The 15505-nt window shown below is 44.7% G+C and overlaps 3 protein-coding genes across 5 annotated transcripts; 1 reads left to right on the forward strand and 2 right to left on the reverse strand.

Moving 5' to 3' along the window:
• Positions 1-1579: 1579 nt before the first annotated feature.
• On the forward strand, positions 1580-3334 carry LOC100840872. The gene is made up of 4 exons (XM_003560116.3): positions 1580-1627; positions 1722-1853; positions 1957-2064; positions 2156-3334. Exons 1-4 carry the CDS (start codon positions 1625-1627, stop codon positions 2747-2749), a joined length of 837 nt encoding a protein of 278 aa, XP_003560164.2. The 5' UTR covers positions 1580-1624; the 3' UTR covers positions 2750-3334.
• LOC100827650 (glucan endo-1,3-beta-glucosidase 1) lies at positions 3115-9060 on the reverse strand. The gene is made up of 4 exons (XM_003562992.4): positions 8614-9060; positions 7227-8540; positions 3919-3946; positions 3115-3438 (listed from the first exon to the last, which is right to left on the reverse strand). The coding sequence occupies exons 1-4, from the start codon at positions 8702-8704 to the stop codon at positions 3255-3257; spliced, it is 1617 nt and encodes a 538-aa protein (XP_003563040.1). The 5' UTR covers positions 8705-9060; the 3' UTR covers positions 3115-3254.
• An 853-nt stretch (positions 9061-9913) lies between these two features.
• On the reverse strand, positions 9914-15052 carry LOC100827963 (methionine aminopeptidase 1B, chloroplastic). 3 transcript variants are annotated; one of them, XM_024461006.1, is made up of 12 exons: positions 14701-15044; positions 14513-14603; positions 14003-14237; positions 13733-13894; positions 13605-13646; positions 13420-13491; positions 13097-13176; positions 11913-12010; positions 11779-11839; positions 10919-11478; positions 10364-10616; positions 9914-10242 (listed from the first exon to the last, which is right to left on the reverse strand). In XM_024461006.1, exons 1-9 carry the CDS (start codon positions 15035-15037, stop codon positions 11826-11828), a joined length of 1131 nt encoding a protein of 376 aa, XP_024316774.1. In that variant the 5' UTR covers positions 15038-15044; the 3' UTR covers positions 9914-10242; positions 10364-10616; positions 10919-11478; positions 11779-11825. The 3 variants fall into 3 exon arrangements, with proteins under 3 accessions (XP_024316774.1, XP_003563041.2, XP_010237847.1); XM_003562993.4 differs by lacking the exon at positions 11779-11839 and having other exon boundaries at positions 10919-10966; positions 14701-15052; XM_010239545.3 differs by lacking the exons at positions 9914-10242; positions 10364-10616; positions 10919-11478; positions 11779-11839; positions 11913-12010 and adding an exon at positions 12187-12708 and having other exon boundaries at positions 14701-15045.
• Between the last annotated feature and the right edge of the window lie 453 nt (positions 15053-15505).

The raw sequence follows: 15505 nt of genomic DNA on the forward strand, positions 1-15505 counted from the left end.
GTGCAATGAGTGACAGTAGTCTGAATGAGCAACACATCTCCAAGGTCTTCGGTAATGCTTTCTTTAACCACATTGTCACATTAGTAGTAATCTGAGTTCCCAGCTGTTTCAGCCTTTATGCTGTAGCATTTTATTTTCTTCAACTCTTTCTTTTTGCAAGACATTTGGATGCTGCTTCTAAATCTAGATACGTCTTGTGTGGACCTGCATTTTAGTTTTCCCTTGCTCCTATTAATATGCTTCTTACCAATGCCTTTCTCTTGGAGGCATTTCTCTTGCAAGCTACCAACCAAAGCATCAAGCACCTTTTGCCAGTCCGTCATAGTTGGCTGTTTGGATGAGCCTTAGAACATACACAATCAGGAACAAAAATATCTGCCTCTATAAGGAGGCGGCCTTTAAGCCAAAACCTGATAAAGGTCTCCATATATTAAAATTTCATTATTATGTTCTAATGGGTCTTTCGCATTGTTAGTGACTGCTCTCTTTAATGATGTGAACTGCCCGAGCCTTTTTTGCAATAACGTGAAAAATTAATGCGATTACGATTATAGCTTCATGCTAGCAGTTGGTCTATTTGTTTCTTCACACAATATGATGATGATTGTGGGAAAAGTTTATGATAAAGTCATTGTTATCTTTGGGGTACCCAGAAGCTGTTTCCTCACCTAGAAATGTCGATTATAGCCAACCATTTTTAAGTTTTGCCATTTTGAGAGTTGTTCTCTTAAATCTATGTGCTGCTTTTACTTGACCGCATGTGTGTTGTTCTAGGCCTGTATTCCTTATACTGCTAATGCTTAAATCATTGGCTGTGCCATCAGATTGATGTAACTAATTTAGTTCAAAGAAAAAGTAGTTGATACTCTTACCTGTAGTGAGCTGTGTGATGTCAGTGTTCACCAGATTCATGCTTTGATGGTGCAATAACTTCAGATTTAGAGCATTTTTCTTATTGTAAGATAGTTTTTCTTCTTTGGTAATCTTTATCTTTATGTGACTATGTTTTTTAGAAAGACTGTGACACTTATTTTCTTGACATATATTCAGATTCGGAGCCAACATTTGAACACATGGAACATTTAGCCAAGCCATCATAGCTTTATGAGATTGTACTGCCAATTTTGAGAATGTTTATGCCTAATTACTCTTCTGGCGTAGTAGGAACTGGCAATGCATGGATTGTGTTTTTCTTATCATTATATTGTCGAAACCGACGGGTGCGGCAACGCGCGCCGCCACCATGATCCGGTAAAAATAGCATACCACGACGGCAAGACCCAAAATCTCGATAGGACCACAAAAATCCGCCACCAGCAAACTGCAATCGACAACCTACAAAGGCGCAGGAAGAAGCGGCTGAGCCGCCGCTGGAATCAACGGCAAAGCCACAGGGAGTGGAGAAGCGCACCTGATGCATCCAACAATGCGGAGACGCCGAAACAGCAGGGAAAGACAAAACCCCGGCCGGCGTGGAACACTAGGAGCGCGATAAACTACTCGGCCCAAGTTTTGTACTCCGTAGTTTATACGATACGACGATGATCTTTAAGTATCCCCTAGATATACAAAACGATCGGGCACTCTGCCCAGAGAGGATAGCCGAACGGTATCTCCAAGGGAAATGGTACTGCTCCAAGATACATGTTCAACCCTCTTCACTTTTGTGCGTTTATTTCCGAACGAATAAAAGAGCTCTTATGCTTACGTCAACATGTTAGGACCGCGAGAAAGAAGAGATCAAGTTCATGAGTTACAACGTTTGGTCCCGCGAGGACGTTAAGGTCTACGGAAGGATGAAGGTCATCGGTGGACTCGTCCAAGATCATTCACCGGATGTAATCTTCTTCCAGGTACCTGATGTGGTGCTATCACTTGGCCGGCCTGCTTAATTTTTCTCGTGATCACTTAACCGGATGTTGTTTGGGATAACATGTACGGATGTACCTGCCCCAGGAAATCACGCCGTACATCCACTCCATTTTCGAGAGCTTTCCATGGTGGAAGGACTACCACTGCTCCCCAGTGCCCCCGGAGGAGGAGAAGCCTCACTTCTGCTTGATGGTAGTCTTGTTTGGGGATCCTCTGTTTTTCACCCAATATACTCCTTCCCATCCAGTTTACATCTGCAAACTCTGTTGTCGCTTGCATGCAGCTGAGCAGGCTCCCTCTTGAGAACTACGCGTGCCCGAACTTCAGCAAAACGACGACAGGCAAAGGCTACCTGGAGGCTGACATCAATCCCGAACCAACGGCAACGAAGAAGCCGATACGCATCGCCACGACGCAGCTGGCGCGCCCCGTCCCGCCAGCAACGATGCACTTCAGGGAGCGGTACGCGCAGGCGGAGCACGCCGTCTCGGCGCTGAGCGGCGCCGCGGCGAACGTCGTCTTCGGCGGCGACATGAGCTGGGACGACGACGCCGACTTGCCGTTCCCTCTACCCGCAGGCTGGTTCGACGCTTCTGCCTCCAACGGGAGGAAGCAAGATTGGACCTACGATGGGTTCTGGAACGAGAAGGCCTGGGAGTTCAACGGCTACATAGCTTCTGCTCCGTGGATGCAGACGCGGTCGGACCGGTTCGTGTGCAAGCTGCGGGACTACACGCTGAAATCGTTCCAGCTCGTCGGTGCCGAAAGCATTGGGACGCGGTATTGTGTCAAGAAGCACACGTCGTACGACCCCGGCGCCGTTGATCTGATGCCAAGTTGCCACCGCGGGCTGGTTCTGACCATCGTTCCCAAATGACTGAGAGTGTGAGTGTGCGAGAACCGGAAGCAGAGCCGGCTGATCCCGTTGAGCGTGTGCAGGGGGGAGAAGATAATGAGGAAGACTATCAGGTGTTGCAATGCCCTGAATGATGGAATTTATCTCGTCACAGCCCATGATGGAATTTACCTACAGTTTCATCTGTTTGATGATGTCCGTGATTCTCAATCCTTTTCTGGCGCTTTGCCTCCTTGTTTACACCTGACTGTTGGCGTTTGCACAGTTATGAAATCAGAATCAATAAAACAGAAACCGGTCTGGAGGAAATTCCAGTTAACTTTCGGATCGATGATGTCCGCCGTTAACAGTGGGTCAAAACCTTCTACCCGAAGCGAAGCGTTTGCTGGAGGAAATTCCAGTTCTGGAAGTTGGGGAGAGAATAATATTTATTGATGCTTATCTAACAAAGAATCACTAAACATACATCCGCTGCATTCTCGTCTAACATGTCATCTAAAAAAATGTTACAGCTACCATGTCCTGTTTATGTCCATAAGTTTGAATTTGTCATGATAACTACCATCACGCTCAACAGAAACCGGAAGACCAACAAAAACCCTTCCCCCCTTCCTGTCCTCAGTCTCCATATTGCAGATCCTTCGGCATCACTCGTCTGCGACGAGGTTGTGTTTGCGCCGTCAGATTTGGTGGCGTTGCTATACAGCTTACTGCATCACAATAGCCAGCGTTAGCAGAAGTCTAGTTATGCTGAGTATTATGATAGTAAGCATTTGATCTCATACTTCAATACTAAAACAATGTCTGAAATTGAGAAGACAGTCTACCCTCCTAATTTCTCAGCAATTAAGAAGTTTGCCACATTCTATAGAAACTGCATTTGGTTGTTACATTTTCAAGCTCTAGCAGGATTTCACAATTCTTAAGTTTGAGGGTGTCTCAGTAAATCTTCTACTGAAATACTTGAAAGCAAAGGCCCCTAAACAATGCTTACTTGTTACTTGTTTGTCCATTTTGAATCTTTTTCAGTATATGAGATATGAGATAATGAGAAGGTCCACAATGCATTATGCATTGTAGATTTCGAGAGAAAGTATGATGGGCTGCTTCTACAATTGTTTCCTTATCCCTATTCTATGTGGCATGAATAATCGATTTGGCAATATCAAGGACCATGATTGGTAAAGTACCTTCCAGGAAAGATGCAGCTATCATGACCTGTAGAACAAAAAGGTATCGACTTGTTAGGAAGTCAGAAAAGACCTTCAATATAATTTTGAAAGTGATACTTTGCTAAGCAAACTCATGAACATGAACGTATGCACAATTTGCTGTCAACTTCTCTGTTACCTCGAGGCAATTTGTATGTAATACCAATGATCAGAGATGGCCAAATATGTGAACAAAACAAGCTATTCTACCAGTGCAAATTGGCTCCAGATGAGAGGGTAAAACGATTGTGTGACTTATGAACAGTGGTAAAAGCAAAGATGAAGGAAAATTCAATTGTTTTGTTAGCAGCTACTTGCACCTGTAAATAAGACAAGAATACAAATGTATCATTCAGAGAATCACTGGGAACCAGCAAAGGCAGTAATTGGTCTACCGAAGTGTATACTAGTACGTAGAATGTGTGTGCAAGCCCAACATGCCATGGGGGAAGCCATGGCAATCATGTCACTGGCGGACGGTGCTGAAACCTTGCATTAGTGTGCATATGTTTTCTTTTTCTTCTATGCTGAAATCCTAAATGTTAACTTAACTCCACAAATCTGAAAAACTTGTATCAATGGCTGGGCCAGTCTGCAACAACATCCCCATTGACCACGCGAGAAGATATCATAAGTCCTAACATCTAGGTTGGTCAAATACATCCAGAGCTTTCATTCAGTACTTGCAGCAGACTAATATGAGGATAAGTATTAGACACAGAATCACTAAATGCTCAGAGCTCAAACTTAGTGTTTATCTACCTTAGCTATCTTTGCAACAAGGTTGTGTGTAAATAAAGCAACCTGGTAAGAAAAGTGAGAGAGCACCATACCCATGTGTGATGTGTCCATGTAATAATACTACTCCCATACCAGACAAAGAATACATGCTCCCCACATACACTAGTGGGCCACTTGCATGGATTACACTTTGTCTTGACCCTAGAACCACATTACGAATTTTAGAAAGTCTAGATGGCATCCAGATCCGAAAATTCCAGCATCCACTTTATCTTTTCCATTACTTCTTCTCTGAGATAATAGAAGTTTAATTTGTTCAGGACAACAATTATCAATTTTTTTCTTTGGTTCAAGACAACAGTCGATGTTCAAAGAGGTACTTGGCCAAAGAGGTTTACTTGGTTCAAGACAACAGTCGATGTTCAAAGAGGTTTACTTGGCCAAATGAGTTCAGCGATTCAGTTTCACAGCATTAGCTTAATGCAATTCTCGTGACATGATACTGTAATCCAAATGGTAAAAATGCCTCAGGTGGTCACCAAATGATGCTGGCAGGGGTGCAGGGCCATTGTGTCTCAGAATTCAGACGACAACTTCCTCTGTAGCTAGAACAGGCATAACCTTTTTAAACCTCCATAATGACGGTGACCATGATTAAAGTTAAACAAGGCACTGTGAATTACTAAAAAAGTTCTTAACCATATTTCAACTGTTGGTGATAGGACACACAAGCAGCTAAACAGTGAGAACTATAAAGGGGCCACAATGCAGCACTTAGATGTTATGGAACAAGAAATTTCATAACAAGACTTTGGGATCCATTGATATGCCAAGGTAGCAAGTTATGATATTGCTCCCCAAAAGGGCAGAATTCCGAGCATCCCCTTTTGCTACCCAACAATGCCCAAACTTCAACTAAGTAGGTCGCACATTAAAATGCAGTGTGCAGGAATATCTATACGCAATCATGGGTACTAAGAAAGATCTAAGATCTCAACTTTAGCTTTTGAAGCATGCCAAAGGCCATTATGTATGCAAGACCTATATATCACCATTAGCCATGACTGTACTATATCAAAAGTTTTCAGACAGTACTATATCAAAAGTTGTGAATTTGTTTTCGAAAAAACATGACACATTCTAAAGTCTTGCCCTCACTAATAATAAAACCTTTTTTTTCTACAACCTATCCTTGCAGAATAAAATAAAATGAGAAGAGAACCTCAATGCGGTGATATTTATGTAAGTACAATGACAATAGTTTCTATCTTCTAGCTCCATCGCTGAGTTTCAAGGTGATGGTGAATGTGACGGAGGTGAGGTGTGTGTAGTGTATGTATATATGCTTGGCATGTGATGTGAACATAGCTTTGCCGTTTGCTCCGGCTCACATGCGAGAAAGGGGATTCCTTTTTGCAATCTTGTGGCGCTACTCTCTTTATGAAGAAATGGTCATGGGGGTGCTCATGTTGCCAATCAGACTAGCACACTCCAGTCCCTGGGCACTCTGACTTGGGAGCCTACCAAACAAATCTACAGCCAGATCCAGCTCAGCATCTGTCTCCTCTATTTTGTGTGGTCATGGACTTTTCATATTAAAAAGAGCACGCTATGACTATGAGTACCAAATGTCGGCAATAAGTCACTGACAGCTGGGCCACACTTGTCAGCAACACACAAAGGGTGAGTTGCCGGAATCCTATATCAGCTAATCCTACAAAAGTGATACTGCCAACACATCTTTTAATGGGACTAACTATTCCTACCCGATTCCATGAAAATGGCACTTGGTTGCTGCACTAGCCATACCCTACCTACAAGGAAAAGCAACCTTTCTCCTAACCATATCAACGGAATAAAAACTATAATTGCACTTCATGCATGCTCTCTGATGAGAAGACAAAACTAAATAACTTTCCGAGTGGTTTTCCATGAATGTCATCTACTTTTAGGGCGTGACAATGGCGCCGCGCCTACTTGAAAATCGCAGCTGAGATCTTCAGAAAAAAAAAGCGTTTCCACTGGCCCATCGACCTACTGCACTGATTTGGTCGTCTAACTCCACGCTGTGGTACTGTGCATCATCAACACCGGACCAGTTGGACCAGTTGCTCTTCTTTTTAAAGACCTAAAGGATCACGGGAAACTACTGGACAAGTGAACAAACTTCCGAGCTAGTCTAAGTAGTCACTTGTCAAATAATTCAGAAGTGCATTTCTTCAGAATACACTTATCCAATAAGCTAGTCTAAGCCTCGCTCCCTGTCAATGACTCAATAATACTCACGAGCATGAGAAGTACTCATCAGACTACAAGCATCACTGCCAGTCAATCCCAAGCAAGCAAGGAAGAGCAGAAAATTGCGCACAACCAAATATTCCATTGGAAGACCAAATAGAGAGAGTGGTCCAAGTGGTTGTCCGACCCAAGAAAACCGATGCTCACAAAATTAGCAAGGAAAATCCATCGATCAAGCAGCGTTACCTATATGCAATGAAAATTCAGAAAGAGACAGTATTAACAGGCAAGAAAGTGAGAGTACTCACTGGGATCTGTAGTGGTGACCATGCCTGCGCCCTGGAAGTAGCAGGAGCCGCCGGCCTTGCCCTGCGACTGGTAATAGGTATCGAAGGCGAAGGACGCGTGGCTCCGCACGTCGTTGGGCTGGTAGCACCCCTCCCCGGGCTGTATCGCCGTGCAGTCGGACCGGCCGGGGCCGCACGCCCAGTCCATTGCCGCCTGCACCGCCTTCTCGTCCGCGTCGTCCGACGCGATGCAGAACGTCCGGTCCGTCGTGGCATTCCCCAAGAACCCGTCCGCCCCTGACGCGTGGAGCAGGTACACCGGCGTGCCGTTGCCATGGAAGAGGCCCCAGTTGGCCTCCGACACGGGGCCCGGGCGGAGGTCCTCGTTGAAGAGCTCGTAGATGTACACGCTGGCCTGCGCGCCGGGGCGCATGGGCGTGCCGGGCTTGTCGGTGACGACGTGCTTGATGAGATTGGAGTTGTAGGTGTTGGCGTTGTCCCTGCTGGCGTAGGGCTCCTCCTTCCGGTCCCCGTACGACGGCCAGCCGGTCTCGGTGACCAGCACCGGCACCGGCGCGCTCACGTTGAGGTTCTTCAGGGCGACGTACACGGCGTCGAGCATAGCGTCGAACACGTTGGTGTAGTGGAGCAGCGTGTTGGGGTCGACCATCTCCAGCGACGGCGGCAGCGGCTTGAACATGGCGTTGTCGACTGGGACGACGCCGCTGCTCTGCATCAGCGAGTAGTAGGGGTAGAGGTTGAGCATCAGGGGAGCCGAGGTGTTGGCGAGGTGGGAGAGGAGCGGGAGGATGAAGGATTTCGCGAGGGACTGGTTGAAGTAGGCCTGGGAAGGGGGGAAAGGGTCGAGGACGATGGAGAAAGGCAGCGGTGTGGAGACGGGGATGGAGGAGAGGTTGGCGGCGGCGAGCGCGGCCGCCAGGGACTGGATGGCGGGGAGGAGGACCGGGAGCGCGGAGGGGAGGGCGGTGGGGACCTCGTCCCCCACGGCGATGGCGGAGATGAGGCCCGGGCTGCTGGAGTTGGCGCCGGCGAAAGGGAGCACGCGCCGGGAGACCCAGGCGGAGGCGGTGGCCGGGGAGGACCCAAGCGCGAGGAGCTCGTCGTTGGGGACGCCGACGATGGCGCGGGCGCCGGAGGACGCCAGCGCCGAGAGCAGGCGCGGGTCGGCGTCGTAGAGGCGCACGCGGGTGATGCGCTGCGCGCGGAGGAACGCCGCGAGGTCCGACGGCGACAGCAGGTTTGTCACCGCCGTGCCGATCGTCACGCCGACGTACGGCTCGCCGGAGCCACCCCCGCCCGCCGCCGACACGAAACCTGCAATTCCCAACACGAAGAAGGAGAGTTAAACAAGACAGTCGCGCGTGAAAGACAGAAGGAGAGAGCTTACAGCGCAGGGAGGAATGGAGGCCGAGGAGAAGGTGGAGCGAGAGGAGGAGCAAGCCGCTGCTGCTTCTCCCTCCTCTGCTCCTACTCCCCATCGGGAGCACGCTTTCCTCCTCCTGGTGATATCCTGGATCGCCTCGCCTCTTTTGAGAGAGGAGATTGGCGATGCTTTTGATGAGCGCTCCTTGCTCGCTTTCTCTGGGAATTCCTTTGTCTGAATTTCGAGTGGGAGTTCGTGCGCTGGAGCTATAGAACACTACCTAGGGGGGAACTGGAGTCTGGAGGATGCCGGTTTGGTGCGACCGACTGAACGTGTGTGAGGGGGAAAAGGCAAGGATGAGTTGGGATTTGGGAAATTTTGAGTTGGGGTTGGTGATTGAATCTCTGGACTGTGCTGTTTGTTTCTTGGTTGTTAGCTCATCTTTCTGAGGTTGATCTGGTGATTTACTCCTTTTATTAATCAGTACATTATGTAATCTTGCTTTGGGCTTTCAGTGGGGAAGGGACAAGGATCCAGCTAGCCAGTGACAGTGACAGTGAGCCACCTGGGTGGTGGGACCAAATCCTCCAGTAAGATCAGAGTCGTTCACAATTCCACTTCACACCACCACAGCTGTGCAAAGCCCTCATTCCTCAGGCGTTTCTTGTACTGCAGTAATTTGTACCCATCTAATTCAAAACATTCCTTTGAATTTTACGGATATAGGTCGCTTACATTGAAAACCTGCAAAGATTTTGTGCTCGCTAGGACTAGGAAATAGGAATACAAATAATCATATTGTTATCAACATGGGAGGACACATCATGCTGGGAATGCGAAGGACATCTTTGCATTTCCCGGCTTAGCATTTGCATATGCACTGCAGTAGAAATCCTTAATAGACCAGACAATGTGATGTTACAATGAGCAAACTGCAGTCTGCAGATGCCTGCCAAATCAGGTGACATTAAACGAACCGCATGTTAACGGTAGATCCCACAGGTTGACGCCGAGGGCGGAGGGTCCCATCTCTTTAAACGCTCTCGTGCATGGAGGCATAGTAAGAGTAGCAAATTCCCATGCCTCCGTGTTACGTATCCGACGATAAATGACAAGTTTTCCAGCAAAGAAAGAAAATTACAATAGCCTGATAGTGTTGAAATTGTTGTGCTATCACTGCTATTGCAGTTATGGCGATGTGTTGAAGGAACCAAGTAGATTTGCCATCCAAGTTACTGCTGCCAATTCGGGGCAAAAAAAAGTTACTGCTGCCAAACATCTGGTGACCAGTGCAACTAGAACCAATGTTTAGTTTATGGCAGCATAAAATAAATTTTAGAATTTGAAAACCAAGAAATGGTACTTCTGATTAAAATTAAACAGGGGCAAACATGGGCAGGCAACTCAGAGAAATTTTCTATTTCATCTCTAAACCAATATCTACTTCCAACAAACTGAACTTACTACCACATACAGTATACATCAGTTCTTCTAGAAACTACATGCATCTATGATGAGTCGTGGAGACCGAACCGCCTCCAACAGAACCATAGAAGGCTAACAACAATGGTGGCAAGGGAATACAGTGCTATGTCCCCACATCTCTTCCACGCCCAGTCGCTACATTCGGCAGGAAGCTTCCCACATGTGGACCTGCAATTGATCTCAAAGTTATGAAATGAACACTTTATTTATTGACAGGAATAACAGAATGTGCTGTGACTTGTTTTAGAAATCATGGTCAAGAACGGCAGTAAGAAAAGAAGAAACATACGCAGGTCACCATCGTACAGATTAGGATGCTAGGCTGCTTTGTGAGCCAACCCATTCTGAAAAAAAGATGTCCCAACAACTTCTCACTACAATCAGCAAGAGGTAAACTCAAAGTTTTGTCAATATTTCTGCGCCTGTCCTAGTGACCAGTACAGTATGCTCAAACTGTGCGGCCCAGCTGCCATCATTGGTGACAGTAGTCCATCCATTTTCCCATGTAACACACTCTGCTTTGTCCATTATAAGTATAGGTTCTGCAAAAAATCCATCAAAGTAAACTTGACATGAAATGTTAAGAGCCCTCCATTTCCACTTAAGATACAAATACCAAGAGATCCTATGATTAAAATACAATGCCTAATTGCCAAAACTTAAGGACCCATCACATTCTCTTTCTTTATAGCAACTTTCTATCTTCCGGAAAAAAAAACTTTTCAATAATAATCAAATCACTGAAAATTCCTATAAATCATATTCTAAAGGAAAACTTCAAATTGTTTGGAAGTAGAGCTTGAAACATATAAACAGTAAGGGAGAGGCCAGAGTGACTACATACCAATTGTGAATGTTTGACCTTCGACCATCCGACCAGAATTTTCATTGGCTACAAAAGAAAGATTTCAGTAGTTCATATAGTTTAAAACAGTTCATCCCAACATGAATAGTGGATATTAAATCAATAGCTGTATAAATCATTGGCAACAACTATATGAACTGCAGATCCAATAACAACACTTGGAAAACTAAACAGCGTCTTCCTATCTTCCTGGCTATAAAGTATTACACAATCAATATTACATAGCATGTAGCTGCTTTACTTAATAATACTACACATTTTCAGCTTAAACAAATCTAAACAAGTAACTGGAGCTGACAAAAATCATAAGGATATCAGAGCAAGAACCCATACGTGATACGTCAATTTTTGAAAAACATAGATACGGGGATACGTTTATATATAGATATATAATTAAAAAAAATAAAGAAAGTAAAGATTTTTCATCATATGATAAGCAGCCAAAACTTGTATTGCATTGCCAAATTGTTGCCCAGTTCACTGCAGTGCTTGGGCTCTAGCTCCCAATTGAAGATGGTACTCTTCTTGCCATGGCTGACCTGAACAGAGAAGGGAGAACCGGGGAAGAGAAGTCAAGAAATCAATCAACCATCCCACCTGGAGCTGGGAGAGCCCGGCGGTGGTGGCGCCTGGAGACCTAGGTCTATGCAAGATGGGTAGGGTAGATTGATGGCCGATAGGCTTCTTCTGGTGTATGGTTTCCCGTATCCCACAAGTATCGGGACGTATCCCTCACGTATCCAATATTTTTTATTACTATTTTTAGATAAAAAATTAACCCGATATGGGCAAAATACGTATCAGGCAGTATCCGGGTGTATCCTGTAACCATGCAGTACCTGATACTGATACGCCGGCTCACAGCAGTATCCGTGTTTCATAGGTGCTAAATTGCAAAAACTGTTACCCAATAGGATGAATAGAAACAGTAAGGTAGGTCAAAAGAGAAAGGAAATAGCTAATAAGTACTCACCATGATGGAGGATAAGTGGCTCAGAATGCAACATAGTTCCAATTCCATGCCCAACAAAACGCTCAACGACATGGTAGCCATAAAAATATGCAAGGTTACTGAAATAATTTGAACAAAAATAAAAGATATGTGAAATCTTCCAATGGCACGGCAAAAATAAAACTAAATGATTTGACTGTTAAGAATATCAATGTTAGTTTAGTTTCATATTAGTTTTCGATAGATAAATTTAAGCCTTAGCCTACAAACAACAATAAAACAGTAGATTTACCTATTTGGGTTGTAGGAATTCTGCACGAGTTTCACAAGAAACTGTCCAAACCTCAGAGGAATTGACAAAAAAAAATTGCCTGCTCCAAACGGTATCTAGGATCTGGATGTGAACATGAACAACCCACCTAACAACGCAATATAATACAGTATATACATTGCCGGGAGAACTACATCATTGAACTGTTCGCCCTATACAACTTAAGGGCCTGTTTGGTCTCTGGAATTATATATAAGTTTCATGTGGAAACCTACGTTTTCACCCAAAAAAATTGGTAAACATTGCGAACCATCTTGTTTGGAAATTGCCTAGGCTACGCAATAGATAGGAGGGTCATCAGCAATCCAGTTAACAGTCTAGGAGAGTTGCACCAAAGCCTTCTTTTCTTTCTTCGCAGTGTCAAGGGCCGTTTGTTAGAGTGGTCATCTTGGCTCAAATCTGTTGAACGCTGGTTTAAACATATGAACTTCTGGAACATCATTTCTTAATGGAAAACACCGTTTCTCGATTTGTGCTTTCCCAGTCCTGAAATGCATGCAGCCACGGTATTCTTGTGTGGTGTTAATATTATTAAAAGATTTTGTTTGATATTAGTTTCACCTCTTTTAACTGAACTTGGCACTTGGCAGCACATCCCAAGGAAGCATCTGATGGCAAAGACGAATGGAGCATGGCTCCATGGTCCAGCCAAACAGTATTCTTATAGAAGAAGAATGGTGAAGATAAAATAGACAGTTGAGTAAGGATTCTGTACTTTATGAGGTAAGAACAAGTCACTGAAGATCCTAATTATTCTCCTTGTCATTGGTCGACCAGTAAATAGGTATAGCCACATACTTCACTTTTTTAAACTTTAAGAAAGAATATACTAACAGGTAATAACCATTCTGTCATGGTAAGAGCAACAACATACCTTATTTTCTTTCCAATTTTTCTGTAATTCACACCATCCCGGCAGACAGAAATACCCCTCTCCAAGCATTCTTCAGCTGCCTGAACCCAATAAAGATCATTTGTTTCTGTTCTCATGTAGGGAATAATTGTTTGATCAATACAAGAGAGGAGAAGAAATTTTGTGACCCAAATCCAAAACAAGCGCTTCAAAATTAAGAGATTTCAAAAATAAAACAAATATCACGTAGGTGGGCTAAGATCAAACTTATCATGGCAACTAATCACTGTAAAAGTCATATTGGTGCAAATCACTTGATATCTCACATGTCAGTAATAGCTTACCTTCAGGAAATGTTTGATGGATTCACTCGCTTCTCCACATACAAATGTTCTGGAAGTTCCACCATGGTATCCCTGAAAAGAATGGTGTGAAACATATACTGCATAAGGGTGGATATCACCAAAATCCGACTCTATGCCAAATATGCCAACTAAGCATATGCACAATTTTAAGAGATAGAACTTACATTCAGGAACACATTTACATCAATATTTATGATGTCACCGTTCTGCATTAGAAAGGTCATTTTCAACCCACAGTAAATAGGCATGGTACAGATATAGAAAGGAAGAGGCAAGTTTCATTCTACAGAACCTGCAGCTGTGTTGAATCAGGTACTCCGTGACAGACACACTCATTTACTGATGTGCAGATACTTTTAGGAAATCCACCATAGCCAAGTGGAGAAGGATAAGCACCAGCCTCAACTATCATATGATGCACTGCCCTGTCGATTTCATTTGTAGTAACTGATGGCTGAGATGACATTCAATTAATTAATATATTATGAAGTGTACACTGCAGAGTTTCAAGATGATATAGAGAAAAAGAAAGTATTTTAGTAATCTATAAGAGAATATTTACCTTAACCAATGTTCCCGCAAAGTCCAGTACACGGGCAGCAAGTTTGCAAGCAGCTTTCATTCCAGTGATACCTTCGGCATTGTGTATCTGGCGAATGGCAGGTAGTTCTTGCGGTCTCTTTCCACCCACATAAGAAGGTCTTGGAATGTGTTCTGGTACAGCAAGTTGAGGATAGACCTTTCCACGCCTCAAAGGCGGCCTCTTCTTTAGCTTCACTGAACTTTGCTCGTGTGACCTTTAAATGTTTCAGGGTGTTTGCAGAATCATCAAATAAGAAACAGAATGCATGGTGTACTGACTTAGTGCTCCTATTCGACAGACTCTAGATTAAATCTCAGATGTCACATGAAGATGAGTACCAACTAGCATGATACTATGAAATAAAAGGTCAGAGGAAATTCAGAATCTATCTCTAGAGCAATGCCTGTAGCTGTTGCTGAATCCTAATGAAATGATAAAAGAGGCGACAACAGAATCTTAAACGCGATGCAATGGTAATTAGAGTCGTACTTTTGTAGCTCCATGAGCTCTTCTTCAACCCCATCAACCCAAGTAATTCCGCCGGACACAACGAAGGAACGCTTCAGCGCTATCGCTCTCCCTATAGAAAGACAACCGAGAAGAATCAGCTAGGCACCTACTGGGGATTCAGTTCAACCCCCGATTACTTTGGAAAATAAACTGCTATAGGTCCTTACCAGAAGAAGAAGAGACCGACCGAGTGTTTTGGCGATTAATGGCGCAGTTTGAGACGAACAGGGGAGTCGCCGGGAGGAGGAGGGTCTGGCGGCCAGCCGGCAGGCGAGGTGCCGGCACGCCGGAACATGAAGCTCCCGGTGACATGGTGACGGGGATTCGCAGGTTTGAGAATACAGACGAGGTTACACAAGAGGAGTCCAGCGTCGGTGGAGTACCGGAGTTTTGCCGTGGTCGAGGAAGAGGCTGCGGCGAGGATGCGGAGGCCGACGGGGAGAGGATATGCGTTTGGGATGAGAGGCCGGCGGGGAGGCTTTCGGCTGTGGTGGCCTTCAGCATACGTTTTTTTTTATCCTTTTTTGAGGGCGGCTTAAAGTTTCTACGGGCTGTTTCTAGGAAAACCTGGGCTGTTTGATGGGCTTCTAAAAATGCGGGCCTAAAGAAATATCACTCGGTGAACTGGTCAGAGATTTGACAGCCTAGGGATAAGGGGGTTTGGGAGTTACTGAAACACTTGTTAACTACTTGTGAGTTGCAAAGTGGACAGTCTCATTTTTTGCAAGGTTTAATGCAGGTTAAAAATATCTTTATTAATTGTTGTAAGAAAAAGGTTGGTAATGGAGTTAGAACCTATTTCTGGGAGGATCACTCGATTGGTGACCGCCCCTTGTGCCTCCAATTTCCTAGATTATATGGCTTAGTGAATAAGAAGTTCATCTCAGTGGCTGAGGTGCTGAACTCTGATTGGCATTGTATTAGCTTTAGAAGATCTTTTAGAGAAGAAAATCTAGAAATGTGGACACAACT

This window comes from Brachypodium distachyon, chromosome 1 (genome assembly GCF_000005505.3).
Source record: "Brachypodium distachyon strain Bd21 chromosome 1, Brachypodium_distachyon_v3.0, whole genome shotgun sequence".
Taxonomy (NCBI): Eukaryota; Viridiplantae; Streptophyta; class Magnoliopsida; order Poales; family Poaceae; genus Brachypodium; species Brachypodium distachyon.

Coding starts and splice junctions, on each gene's coding strand:
- LOC100840872 (XM_003560116.3), top strand. Junction 1,854..1,956: donor CGGATGTAATCTTCTTCCAG/GTACCTGATGTG, acceptor TACCTGCCCCAG/GAAATCACGCCGTACATCCA. Junction 2,065..2,155: donor AGCCTCACTTCTGCTTGATG/GTAGTCTTGTTT, acceptor GCTTGCATGCAG/CTGAGCAGGCTCCCTCTTGA.
- LOC100827650 (XM_003562992.4), bottom strand. CDS start 8,704: ATGGGGAGTAGGAGCAGAGGAGGGAGAAGCAGCAGCGGCTTGCTCCTC. Junction 8,541..8,613: donor CCTCCATTCCTCCCTGCGCT/GTAAGCTCTCTC, acceptor TGGGAATTGCAG/GTTTCGTGTCGGCGGCGGGC. Junction 3,439..3,918: donor AGCTGCATCTTTCCTGGAAG/GTACTTTACCAA, acceptor ATTGTGATGCAG/TAAGCTGTATAGCAACGCCA.
- LOC100827963 (XM_003562993.4), bottom strand. CDS start 15,037: ATGCTGAAGGCCACCACAGCCGAAAGCCTCCCCGCCGGCCTCTCATCC. Junction 14,604..14,700: donor GTCGGTCTCTTCTTCTTCTG/GTAAGGACCTAT, acceptor GTCTTTCTATAG/GGAGAGCGATAGCGCTGAAG. Junction 10,967..11,912: donor GCCACTTATCCTCCATCATG/GTGAGTACTTAT, acceptor TTTCTTTTGTAG/CCAATGAAAATTCTGGTCGG.